Raw genomic sequence first — 13,883 nt, 5'->3', positions numbered from 1 at the left:
TGCCCCCTCCCTTCCGTGGATTCCACTCAAATGCTTTTAGACACACTTCTGGAACAACTAGTAGAGAGGTTTCCTGAAATAACACAGGACATTTTAACGTAAGTCCTGTGACCACATCAAACTTTTAAAATTAAACCTAACATTCTCATTTTTAAGTCAAGAGGTACAGCTTGCTAAGATGTTTCTGCTTTTTAAAACACACTGTGCAAACATATATTTTATTTTTGCCAAAAAGCAAAATCTGTTCAAGATATAGTACTAAAAAACCCAGTTGACATCTTTGGGCTTAATTATACGTTATTTCTGCCAGTTGCAATGAAACCCATGACTCTTATACAACACACACACTTAGATCTAAAAGTACTCAGTGTTCACTGCAGATCTATAATTTGAAAGTATTTTATAAGGAAATTATATATTTGTATATGAGTTAGTAGAAGCAGCAGCTCACTTACCAGTTCAAAGCCAAAAGGACTGAACCATGATAGATGCAAGAACAGACTGGAATATAAAATAGCAGTTGATAGCTTAGATGTTCTGCTTTCCAAACTGCTAATTTGCTTTTGAACAAGAATTAGCTTTAATTCTCCACTACCCATTTTCCAAATTGTCCTATGCCCAAATGAATTTTCCATAAAAGCAGAACTTATACAATATTTTTCTTTTAAGGCTCAGTGGCCTTTGAATGAGAATATCCAAGAAAGAAATCAATTCTAGACTATCCAGCAGAGGTAGCCACCTTGTACTGAATCAGACCATTGGTCCATCTAGCTCAGTATTGTCAATAATGACTGGCAGTGAACCTCCAAGTTTTCAGGCATGAGTCTTCCCCACCCCTTCCTGAGGGCCAGGGATTGAACCTGGGACCTTCAGCATACAGGGCAGATGCTCTAACAATGAGCTACAGCCCCATCCCCATCTCCTCATTCAGGAGAACACCTTGGCACCAGCATAACAGTCAAGTAACACTTTCCTAGACTGGTGTAACACATCGGACATAATGATTTTCACTTCCATTTTCTATGCTTCCCTCAGTCCTTCTGTACTTCACGTTTAGTTTTGGAATATTAAATGGTGTGTTTATAACACACACACTTTGGTTTGTCATTTGGGTAGAAAGTTAATAGCCTGTGCATCCTGCCTAGTCTTTTCCATATGGTCTGTGTCAGAGCCAGAAACTGTCTAGGTTTTATCTATCTCATTTGTAGGCCCCCTAACATATAAATTTCTAGGTGGTGTACATAATTCAAAAATACAGAGAAAAATTAAAAGAGTTTTACAGGATACCATTTCTGGTCTTCATGACATCTATCATGAACAGGTACAAAGCCAACCTTTAGCTAGTGTTAGGCTAGTTTTCCGAGTCCCCACTGCTGCTGCAGTGCTAGGGTTGATCTTACTACCAAACGTCTTGCTTGGGCAGGGTGGGGAGTCATCCTACAAACCCAGAGAGATCTTCCATTGGGGAAGTTTCATGTTGACTTTAGGGGGAAATGGGTTCTGACCTCTCAATCCATGGACAGGCCATGTGCATGTCAACACTCAGAAGACCATCATTAGGACTGAGACAAGTCACCCTTTCACTCTTTGGAGAGGTTTCACAGCCTTGTGGCAGAAAGCATGATTTGTCTCCTTTGCTAAGCAAGGTCAATCTTTGCATTTGTATGGGAGACTACATGTGAGCGCTATAAGATATGGGGCCATAGCTCAGTTGAAGATCATCTGCTTGTGTGCATGTAGAAGTTCCCAAGTTCACTCCTTGGCATCTCCAGGTAGGGCTGGGAGAGACTCCTGCCTGTACTGTAACTTTGGAGAACCACTGCCAGCCAGTGTACACAATACTGAGCTAGATGGTCCAATGGGTCTGACTCTGTATAAGGCAGCTTCCTATGTCACCAACAACAACACTGGGGAGCTCCAGAACTGCTTCCATTGTGGCACTTACCAATCAAGATTTGACCCGACTTTATTGCTGAGCTGCCTGGGACCAAGCCATGTACAACCAGTTTCTCTTCATTGACACTTCTGGACTCAACACCATGCCTATATTTTTCAGTTTTTCTCCATGGTGATTGATGGACTATGCCTATTAATGACTCTAGAAGCTTGACCTGTTCTCCTGTCTCCGCATTTGATATTCTCTTTGGATTTACATAAATGCAGACATCTTTGTACTGTTGCTGGACTACAGCTCCCATCTTCTGATTAGAATGGTGTTTCAGTATGGATGCTGGGCCAGAGGTATGTACATTGTGTTTACTCGGTGCTTTCATCTTACCAGAATGTTTTGATAAAACGCTTTTGTTTTTTAACATTTTAGTGAGTTTCTCCAGTCCGTGTTCATTCTTTCTACCTTTTCGAGATCCCTCATGAATAACTTCAGCTTCATTTTCACGAAACCTGACATGGTTCACAACAGGCACATCGAGGGAACCATCTTGAAAAACTATTTCTTCTTCATCTTCACTCATTTCTAGATAGAATAATTCTCCATTTTTCTGCACACTATCCAACCATTCAGGTTTAAGGTCACTGTGAATGAGAAGAGCACAATGAGAATTGACAGTGAAGGGCAAATGGTTTGACATTTAACCTAGTTTTGTAGCCTTCTGGAGCTAGTTCATAAAGAACATAATTAGCGTTTATCATGAAGGGGATGGAAGGGAGGAGAAACAGATCGTATTGAGTCCAAAGGCATTTTCAACAGAGGCTTGCTACTATTCAAACAAAAGGACCCATCAGAAACCAACATTACTAAAGCATTTTAATCACACCCATGCCTGAACAAGTAAGTGTATTCATATGAACAAGAGGTCTCCTTTTGATCAGAAGAACAAGGCAGCCCACTTCCCCAATGTTCAGTCCATGCTAATGGAAAGAAAAGTATTTGTTCTGACACTATGAAAAACATGCAAATAGAAACCATACAGCTAATTTGCATTAAAGGTGATTTTCTATCAGTGCCATGTCTGAACATGTTCTCCATTCTACAGTGCAAATGGGAAAAGCATATAGAGGAAACAGATTTTTATTTGAAATTAATATTTTTGAATTTAACCCATTCAGATTAGAAAACAAATCTACAGTATAGATTATCTACAGCATAGTGTGTCAAAATGGCAGGTAGGGAACTGATGAAAAGATAAAACTTACTCAAGGGCATAATATCATCAGTGTCTGAATTACAGTGAGGGGAGAGAGATTGCAACTCCTCTTCTCTGAATCCTGTAATTCCAGAAATGTGGACAAAGCACAAGCAGACATTATTTACACTCTGAAAATCTTTACTCTTCCTAAGTCTATGGACTACTACAGAAAGGTGTGAAGACAGACACTAACCTGGCCAGCTCCACCCACTATTGCAACTGGGCAGGCCATCACACCGACATATTCCCTTGTGTTACAAGGTAAGATCTCACTGGAGAATTTTGAGAAGAGCGGTATTGTGGGAGCAGATCAATTCAAAAGGGGAGCCATTTGGTGGAGGGTGATGAGCTGGATGAAAGTCACAGGCTGGAATGTGTTGGGAGTGGACATAAGAATGAAGAGGTAGGGATGTGCATGGAACAGTGGCGGGGTGGTTCAAAGGCAGCAGGGGTCACCCTTGCCACTTTTCCCCTACCGGCGTCAGGTTTTTTTTTTAAAAAGTCCATCGTGGCAGCAGCGTACCTCCCTGCCGCTCCGTTTCCCTCATTTTCAGGATATGACTGGAAGTTGCTGATGCACCTGCACATCAGGCGCCGGTGACTTCTGGTCATATCCGGGAGATGAGGGCAACAGGGGAGCAGGGAGGCATGATGCCACCCTGATGGGCTTTTAAAAAAACTGACTCCGGAGGGAGAAAAGTAGCAGGAGGGGTAAGTGCAACATTTCCTCCGCTCTTAAAGGGAGACGCCCGCTGCCTTCGTGAACATCCCTAATGAGAGGCAAGGTCGTGGGGAGTTTTGAAAGTAAGACATCAAACTTGTGCAGGATGTGGGAGAGGACAGGAAGCCAGTGTAGAGATATAAGGTGTGGCACCATGTTGTCCGAGTGGCAAGAAAGGCAAACAATAAACAGGTAGTAAGAGAAGCAAGGTCATCATCACAGAAATAGGGACAAAGGGGTATCAAGCAACAGAGTGATTAATTATGCCAAATGCAGCTGAGAGGTCAAGAAGGATGGGAACCTTTGGATTTGGCATTTAACAGATTGTTGGCAATGAGGCCAGCAACTTGATGTAGTCTTTTAGAAGCCACCAGAAAAGAGATTTCACAGCTTACTTAGGAACATAGGAAACGGCCATATACTGAGTCAGATCATTGGTCTATCTAGCTTAGTATTGTCTTCACAGACTGGCAGCGGCTTCTCCAAGGTTGCAGGCAGGAATCTCTCTCAGCCCTACGTACTGTATGCTTTGGTAGTTTGTTGGTTCAATTAAAAAAAAAATTTTGTCCTATCTTGGAGAAGCCAGGAAGGGAACTTGAAACCTTCTGCTCTTCCCAGAGCGGCTTCATCCCCTGAGGAGAATATCTTGCAGTGCTCACACATCACGTCTCCCATTCATATGGGACCAAGGCAGACCCTGCTTAGCTATGGGGACAAGTCATGCTTGCTACCACAAGACCAGCTCTCCTCTCCATAATATTTGGTTTATATTCTAACTGTTCCTATTGTTGGGAAAGTTTTCTGAATTGGTTTGCTGTGACTTTGGGACAAACTAGACATAACAGTTATCTGAATAGAATTTCCTGAATTTTTTAAAAAATGTAACAAAAATTGTTAATTTGTGTGCACAAGCGAGTGGTGACCAGGACCAGTAAAAGATTAACCCTTTCCCCTATAGCATTTTCTTAATTTAACCCCCTCCCCTGCTATTTGCCTCACAGGTCAAAACATACAAGCACCCAGTTGATACCTGAATGCTTTGCCATATGGGACAAATAACAGCTTTTCCAGGGGGTAGGGGGGTTCATTGGGACTTTTCATCCTGTCAGCCCCAAATCCCACCCCTCATGGATGCTATTAACACTTGGGGAGATCTTATTCATAGACTGCCTCTGTGACATCTTGTTTAGCTTTAAACATACGACTTTTAAATGTATAGCCCTCACTGTAGTGAGCTAGTAAGCTGTTTTCCTACTTAAGGTAGACCTCATTTTCCAATGTGTTGATTTCTCAAAAGATTTTCTGGTTCAGATTAGAGTTTTTCCCCCTACAGGCTTGCAAATTAACATCTGTGCACTGTGCAGTTAAGAAGTGAAGCCAGGATTCTACCCACACCCACCGCCTAGCTTCTGACTGCTCTGTTGGTGGCTGTAATATGGCCATAAAAAACAAGCAAGTATTTGTGTTAGATGCTCACAACTGAAATGGAGTTTTGACGTGTACTGTGATCAATAAAGTCGTGGATATTGAAGTAGTTAGTGGGACATGGTACTGATCCAACCACAATATCAGGTTCCATATTCATTTGAAACCTACATCTTATTGCATTCTGCTACCACGAATGTGCTTTTATTCAAAGTCAGCAACCAAAACATCTGTACAAATTATGTGGCAAAAATGCTGCCAGTAAAGATAGACTGGAATTTAAGAGCATATGATCAGTGTTATGTACTCAAAGACAGATTGAACGCTTCAGAAGTGTTAGAGTGTTTCATTCTGCTTTCAAGAGCAATAGCATGACAAATTACCAGAGAAAGACGAGGCCTGGTGGCAATTAAAATTCTAGTGTGAATGGCAAAGATGACCCTCACAAATAGAGATGGGCCTTCCCTGTATGAGAGAAAAGAGGGAACAGGGATAGATTGGCTGGTAGTAGTCTTAGCCATTTAAAAGCCCACACTGCTTCTGGGGAAGCCAGAACTCACCTCTGGATATCCATTTCACAGGGGATGATTATTCTGTTAGTATCAGTCCAGGAGGATTTGTATGCTGTAGGGCTTGGTATGGGAAAGGTAGACAAATAGGTGGAGAGGTTATCTAAATTGTAATGGAGAGGAAAGGTTTGAGGGAGGAGGAGAAACACCACCAGTCCAGAGGTTAGCAGGTGGCACCTTTTACTCATTTTTCCTGACTTCTTCTACCTCATACTCTTTACAGATTGACTAAGTATTCAGTTGCTTCTGCAGTTCATTGTGAATGAACCACTATGATCCAATACAGGAGAGGCCACTAACTGAATGGATATTACTATGATCCAATACAGGAGATATTGCCTTAGTTGATCAGACTACAATCCAGCTACTTCAATATGCTACTTCTAGATGCCTCCAGGAAATTCACATTACAGTTTATCATTCTCTCTCTCTCGACTCCCTTTATGACTTAGTCTCCATGATTCTGTTCTTAAGTGGGTCTCTTCCTACCTGCCCAATTGTTCTTTCAAGCTTGCAGAGGGGGAATGTCTTTTCCCTCTTTCCCTTTGTTGAGATCCCTTGGGCCCTGTTCTTGGCCCTTTGCTATCCTCTCTCTACATACTGTCCCCAGAATACCTCATCAAATCCCACAGCTTCCAGTGCTGTCTAAATTCTGATAACACCTAGCGTGTGCGCGCACGCTCTCTCTCTCCCCCTCCAATCCAATCCCATATTTTTAATGTCTATCTGACGTATCAGTTTGAATGCTTTGTCATTGTCTCACACTCAATGTGTCCAAAACCAAACCCTTCACCTTTCCATCCCAACAATCCTCTCTCTGTCCATCAGGGTGGATTTGATTTAAATCAAACTGATTTAAATCACGATTTAAATCACTAGCAGGGTGGATAAAAATCTAAAAAATCTGATTTAAATCAAAAAAATCCAATTTAAATAAAAAAAATCAGATTTTTTTTATTTAAATCGGATTTTTTTTATTTAAATCGGATTTTTTTTTATTTTTATCCACCCTGCTAGTGATTTAAATCGTGATTTAAATCAGTTTGATTTAAATCAAATCCACCCTGCTGTCCATTGACAATGCCACCATCCATCCTATTGAACATGCCTGAGTTTTTGGCTTTATTTTTAACTGCTGTTTCCCCTATATTTCATCTCTTGTCAAATCCTATTGCTTCTTCCTTCACAACATAACAATATGGTCCTTCACACTTGAAAAAAAATTCCAGTTCAAGCCCTAGTCATTTCTCACCTTTACTTCCTTCTCACTGGTCTTCCATTGGTTCATTCTGATCCTGCACCTTCACCCAAGACTCTGCTGCTAAATATTAACCTCATCACTCCAACTATATCACCTCCCTCCTTAAATCTCTCCACTGTCTTCCTGTCTGCTCTGAGGTTCAGCACAGGTTCCTTGTCTTCCTTTAAAGCTCTCCATAACATGCTATTGTTAACCGCCCAGAGACGAAAGTTTGGGGCGGTGTACAAATTTGATAGAGAAATAAATAAATAACTTTCCCTCTCCCTCTCTCTCAGATTTCATATCCTGTTACTGTAGAATCCAGGGGAGAGAGTTGTGGTAAGCAAGGAAAAGACAGTGGAGTTGAATCAGGAATATTACCGGTTTAATAGGATAGATATTATTTACAGAGAGGCAAGTGCAGTCTGCCTTCAGTGTTCTTGCTGCTGGCTGTTTGTTAGCCCTGCCTCTACTCCAGGATTGCACTAAAACTAAATAAAGCCCCATTCAAAAGCTGGCCTGGATCAATGAGAGGATTAACCAAACACACCACATCCCTCCTTTCCCACCAAATAAAAGACCAGTCCCATCAAAATACTAACAAAATCCAGAACACAAAACTATGCACATAAGATACCTCCACCATTTTTTGCTCTTCTGGCTCCACCATCCAAAGGACCAGCAAATTGAAGTATTTTTTTCAAACAACGTATAATCTACTTGTGGAATTCTCTGCCACAAGATGTGGTGACAGCCAACAACCTGGATGGCTTTAAGAGGGGCTTGGATAACTTCATGGAGGAGAGGCCTATCAATGGCTACTAGTCAGAGGGCTATAGGCCACCTCCAGCCTCAAAGGCAAGTTAAGATGCCTCTGAGTACCAGTTGCAGGGGAGATGCAGTAGGAGAGAGGGCATGCCCTCAGCTCTTGCCTGTGGGCTTCCCAGCAGCATCTGGTGGGGCACTGTATGTAACAAGATGCTGGACTAGATAGGCCTTGGGCCTGATCCAGCAGGGCTGTTCTTATGTTCTTGCCCCCTCAAGTGTTTCTACCTATCTGCCTTCTACCCTTATACTTGGAACTGCCTCCCAAAATATCTGTGCAGTGCCTTCCCTCTTCCTTCCATCAAAGCTCTCCTTAAAACCTACTTTCCTCCCTGAAAAAATTAAGCTTACTTCTCATTCCATACTTTAACTAAGCCCATGTACATGTAACTGAAACAATGACATGTTCTTTCCTTGTTTACTCCGCGTCCATTTCCCACCCCTCTGTTGTGTCCCCAATATAGATATCTAACCCCTGGAAGCAGGGTGGATTTGATTTAAATCACGATTTAAATCACAATTTAAATCACTACCAGGGTGGATTTAAAAAAAATCCAATTTAAATCAAAAAAATCTGATTTTTTTGATTTAAATTGGATTTTTTTGATTTAAATTGGATTTTTTTGATTTAAATCGGATTTTTTTTTATTTTTATCCACCCTGCTAGTGATTTAAATCGTGATTTAAATCGTGATTTAAATCGTGATTTAAATCAGTTTGATTTAAATCAAATCCACCCTGCCTGGAAGAGACTTGTCCTCTCATTCTTTGTATGGCAATATGTACCTGAATGATGTCATAACAACAACAAGATAGTGATAACTGTTTGTCCCACCATCCTGCAGTCACAGGTATACTGACTCAGATTATGGAAATGGCACAGGCTGGGCAGCTTCCACCATATAGTTCCCTTCCTCCCAAATCTGCCAGTTCTTTATTGAAGTTTTTATGTTAACCACTTTGAGACGTTCATCTTAAAAGTGGTATATAAATGCCTAAAATAAAATCAATATACAACAACAAATGTTTATATACTGCTTTTCAACAAAAGTTTCCAAAGTGGTTTACACAGAGAACTAACAACAGTATGTCATTTTGCCATAATCGCTATAATTCCTAAATCTATTTTCCATGAATCTGAATTGATCTTTACAAAAATCTATTTAAAGTAGCAGCCACATCTTTCAGTAACAAATATGAAAGTTATATGAACAAAGAAATATTTCCTGTGTTGAACCTCCTGATCAAACGTCACTGGATAACTGAGTCAGTTCTAGTGCTGGAGGGGAAAAAATTTCTTGACCTTGGAGCTTCCAGAAGTGGGAGCCTATGACCCACTGGGTCTGCTATAGGGAGAAGGAGGATTCTGAACATCTGGCTGCTGTTCTTGAAACTGAGATGAAGAGGCATTGGGAGAGAGGATGTATAACAACAACTAGATGCTAAAGTTGTGCATGTACATACTGGTGAAGTGGCAAGTGGAGTGATTCCTTGTCTAAACTTTCTTTCCCAAAGAATACACACCCTGCCTTCTCCGAGCAAACTCAAAAAAGTCAAGACAGTAAAAGTGCCAAAGATCTACTCACCTCTACTAATTAGGTGAGGAGGAAGACAGGTACCAGAAAAAATTCCTACCTTCCACCTAGGATACCCAGGACTCTTCAAAAATGAGAACCCTCTCAGCAGCTACTTAGCATAAACACCTTTCTATGAATCCAGAATAAATGGTGAGTCCCTCATGCCAATATAATGGACTAGAAATCAACCCCAGTGAAGAGGCAGGAAAGCAGACACAGACAAACACTCTAACAGAATGCACTATCCTAAGCTGTTAATGGGCAAAAAACAGATCAGTGGGTGTTAGTGCCATCAGCAAAGTTTATAGGTTTGGAGATCAACTCAGGTTGGGAAGGCATAGTCTCATGAAGTTAGAGACACTAACACACTAAGCAACATGACTAAGCACCACTGAAAGCAATAAGACAAGTTAGACATTATGTAGTGTGGATGTTGCCCACTATTTTAGAATGCCACAGAGAGGACTCTCTTTTAGGGGTCACATAGAACAATATCGGTGGGACCCAGTGTTCCCTCTAACAGAGGGTTCCCAGATGTTGTTGACTACAATCCCCATAATCCCCAGCCAAAGGCCACTGCAGCTGGGGATGCTGGGAGTTGTAGTCAACATCTGGGAATTCCTATTAGAGGGAACAGTGGTGGGATCACTCAATGGATCATTTATTGACTAAAACATTTATACTAACCATTTCTGCCCCTCACTGACTTCCCTTTCTGCCACCCCCGCCAGCCAAACAACAGTCCAAGTTCAAGAACCAACTTCTACAATCGCCTTAACCTTAACGCACTATCAGCAGCAACAGAGTGACTGCATAAGACCCAGAAGCAAGGAATTCTTTTGAAAGGCAAACGGCGCTTCCTTGCTTAGGAATGCGACCCTAGGGCATTTTCTAACCTAAGCCCCACCATGAGAAAATGGGAAGCAGAAGATCCAGGAAGCCCAGCCCGACAAAGGAAAACGCCAGCTGAGTTCTTCCACTCTTCCCCGCGCCCTGCCAGGCACGACCCCTCCACCGCCTCCTTACTCAGAGCTCCCGGAGAAAGACGCAGAGCATGACCCGTCGCCTTCCGTCAAGCTACTGCCCTCACGCTCGCCGCAGTCCTCCGGTGACGGCTCTCGAGGAACCTCAAAAGGAGGAACCGAAGCTTCCTCCATCGCAGAAAAAGCTCAGCCAGCTTCCTTTCCTGGATCGGCACAGCTCTCCGCCGCCATGATACTCAAACCCGGAAGCTGAAGGGGAGGCACGTGGCTCTCAGGAGGCTCTCTCATAGGCGAGAACTGGCGAAACCATAGCAACAAGAGAAGCGCCCTGCAGAGGCATGGGGTGGGCTTTTGAGGGTGGGGAGGAGGCGAGGAGAGAAGCTGTTCACCCAGCGAGAAGTAGCTAAGCGCCTCCTTCTCACCCCGAGAGATACTACTGACCCGAAGTGTTCTCTGAGTGTGGCTGGATTCGCCCACCCTAATAGTCTGCAGCACGATCCTATGCACATTTACTCGGAAGTAAAGCTCCACGGTGTTCGTGGGGCTTACTCCAAAGCAAGGTGTGCATAAGGCTGTAGCTTTACAACCCAATCCTATGCGTGTTTAATCGAAAAGAAAGCCTATTTAGTTAACGGGGCTTGCTCCCAAGAAAGTGCATAGGAATTATGTGTTTTAGAATCAGTTTGAGAGCGTAAAGCCCGCTGATTACCTGTTGCAACTGCAGTGCAATAAATTGCCTCAAAAGAGATTCCCACTGTGTCTGTTTGATTGGCTAAAAGGCGGACCCAGGGACGAACCGAATTCACATCAGTAAGGTTGCAACTACGACTCCCCTTTGCATTACGATCCAGGGTATTCCACAGCACTGGGCGTTGGGTGGGGAAAGTTCATCGCCTCAGCCTCCCAGCCTGCATTACCCTCTCAAGAGTTAGAGAATGAGGGTGTAGATCCAGTTCAGTGGGGAGCAGAATTCTGTGGGCCCAGGCTTGTAAATCATCCCCACCCTCCCTTCTTTCTCCAGTAGGTGATTGGGATAGGGATGTGCAGAAGCAGTTCGCTTGCAGACTGGAACTGCGCTCAATGGTCCGTGCACACCCCTATCCGTGAACCGAGCCATATTTGTTTATTCCACTGTTCCTCAAAGAAGTTTAGCATCACGAACATAGTTCTTCCCCCACTATTTTTAATCTTCACAACAACCCTGTGAAGTAGGCTAAGCTGAGACAGAGTGACAGGCCAAAGGTCATCCAGCAAACATCACGGCTGAGAGCGAGGATTGGAAACTAGAGCTTGATTCAGACATGATAAAATTGCTCAACTGTAGCCACCCCACCACTTCAATCAGCAGCACACCCCACCGTTATAGCAGGGCTTGTCTGAAGAGGGAAAAGCTGAAAGCGTGAAGGAGCTTCTGTGATTAAGAGACTGGAGCCCAATTCAGACATTATCCAAAAGCCCTGTTGCAGCCATGTACAGCAAGGTGAAGGGGGAGGAAGTTCTGCCCTGCCACAGTGCGTGCCCCACCGCTAGCAGTTTTGATAAGGCTTGTTGGAAGAGGGAAGAGCCCTCCCCTTGATGGCAGGCACACCCATGAGTGCAAAAGTGGATGTGCTCATCATCATGGGGAGGTAGAATTGCCATTTCACCCAGATCCAAGGTCCTGTCTGGTTAATTAAAAATTCCTCGCAATCTACTGTGATCTTGGCCCTCAGATTCCAATCCCTTCTTTGATCTGACCAGTTAGGGCCAAGGATATTGGAAGATTAAACACTTTCCTGTGATGTTAGTGGGGGAAGCCACCTTCTGTGCTCACATAATGCTTTTCTAATCACAGCTGAAAGACATGCTCATTCCAAGGGCCAGCTGGTTGATTAATTTGTTGTGGAATGTGGGGACTGAGTTCAGGTCCTCATTCATTTGGCACTGTGAATGCAGAAAATGCTGACTATGTCCCTACTTCTAGGCTGTTGCATACAATGTTCATGGTGAGGCATCATCACCACATGGGATTCACACTACAATATTTCATTGCCAACTCTTGCACTCACCCTTTTAGCTTCAACTTTTAAGAAATGAAAATTTAAAGCTTTGGCTGAGCCTATGGTTGCTGTTTTAGGCCACAATCGCAAACCATTACTTAGCTTAGCAACATCAGTGGGATCTTTCCAAAAGAATTGAAGTTCTGCACCTGCAAAATCCTAAGTGTGTACCTACAAGGGATGCAACAATTAGATCAGTGTCTCTCAATGTATTATATCAATACAATTTCCTTGTTTCCAATCTTTAACAAAGATTTCTCTTGCAGTTAGTTTTGCATCAGAGTCTTACTGGCCTCTGTTCTACTTCAGTTATCTGCTCCAGTTTGCTGCCATTTTTCTAGAGCAGGGATTCCTAACTTTTATCCCCAGATGTGGTTGGACTACAACTTTCATCATCCCAGCCACAATGGTTGTAGTGTGGGGGTGATGGGAACTGTAGTCCTACAACATCTGGGGACTCAAAATTGGGAAAGCCTGTTCTGAAGTAGAGTGCCTCAGTTTTCTCTCTCTTATCTATCATGCTTTGTGTGTAGTAAGAGGGTTTATTTTCTCTCTAAACTCTGAAAGGAGTGTTTCACTATTCCTCCTGGATAAATCTCAAAGAAGCAATGTATACTGTGACTCATAATTTGAGCAAATGGAGACATAATATATAATTTTAATGGCCATTTTTGGCTTTCATTTCTTGTGGTCCTGTTAAGCTGTAGAGTTGCTGTGCTGAATTGCCACTTGTGTAAGTAGTATTATGGGTCTCTTGTTACACAGAAGTTCCAGTCTGAATAGTATGTTCAGCATCAGGGTCTATAAATCAAATAATATGAGAACGAGAGAAGATTCCTTTACAGCAAAGACTGTAAGAAATGCTCACTGGAGCATTCCCACTGCACTTCTGAGCCTTGGTGTGTTAGTGTCAGTTCCATCTAGCCCAGGAATTAAGGAGAAGTTATTACACTGTTCTTAGATACCTCATTTAGGGGAAGCAAAACACTGCAGTGCACATACCTTGAACAAACATATTAATCTCGCTTGTCTTTTTTATGGTACTGTGCAGTCCAGAAGAACAAATCTATTAGAGTCATAAGTATTTGCATAGCAATGATGTCCCTTGTGGCTACAGCAATGCCACATTGGCATTGCTGGAGTAAAGTGTGGATGATTATCTTTAAACATCCACATTCTAGAGAGCTGCAGCCAATCAAGGCTCTCCAGTGTGCATCTACCCTTCAAGCTTTTCATGTTTACTGCAGGAAACACCATTGTAACTCTGCTTTTTGATTGATTGATTGATTGAGTGAGTGATTGATTATTGAGTGCCATCAAGTTGGTGTCAACTCTTAGCAACCACACAGATAGCTTCT

At 42.7% G+C, this 13,883-nt stretch overlaps 1 protein-coding gene across 4 annotated transcripts in view; it reads right to left on the bottom strand.

Annotated features, from left to right (window-relative positions):
- Window positions 1-13,883, bottom strand: part of INTU (inturned planar cell polarity protein) — a 56,517-nt gene that overhangs the window by 39,955 nt on the left and 2,679 nt on the right. For 2 of the 4 annotated variants that reach the window (XM_053254133.1, XM_053254135.1), the window contains exons 1-2: window positions 10,530-10,757; window positions 1,946-2,532 (exon numbers count right to left, since the gene is read on the bottom strand). In XM_053254133.1, coding sequence (XP_053110108.1) covers window positions 1,946-2,532; window positions 10,530-10,660 — 718 coding nt within the window. In that variant the 5' untranslated portion in view covers window positions 10,661-10,757. Of the gene's footprint in view, window positions 1-1,945; window positions 2,533-3,153; window positions 3,226-10,529; window positions 10,758-13,883 lie in introns of those variants that run through there. The other 2 variants (XM_053254136.1, XM_053254134.1) reach the window with 2 other exon arrangements.

Source organism: Hemicordylus capensis, chromosome 5, assembly GCF_027244095.1.
Source record: "Hemicordylus capensis ecotype Gifberg chromosome 5, rHemCap1.1.pri, whole genome shotgun sequence".
NCBI classification, from domain to species: Eukaryota; Metazoa; Chordata; class Lepidosauria; order Squamata; family Cordylidae; genus Hemicordylus; species Hemicordylus capensis.
This window is presented reverse-complemented; position numbering and strand designations above follow the sequence as displayed.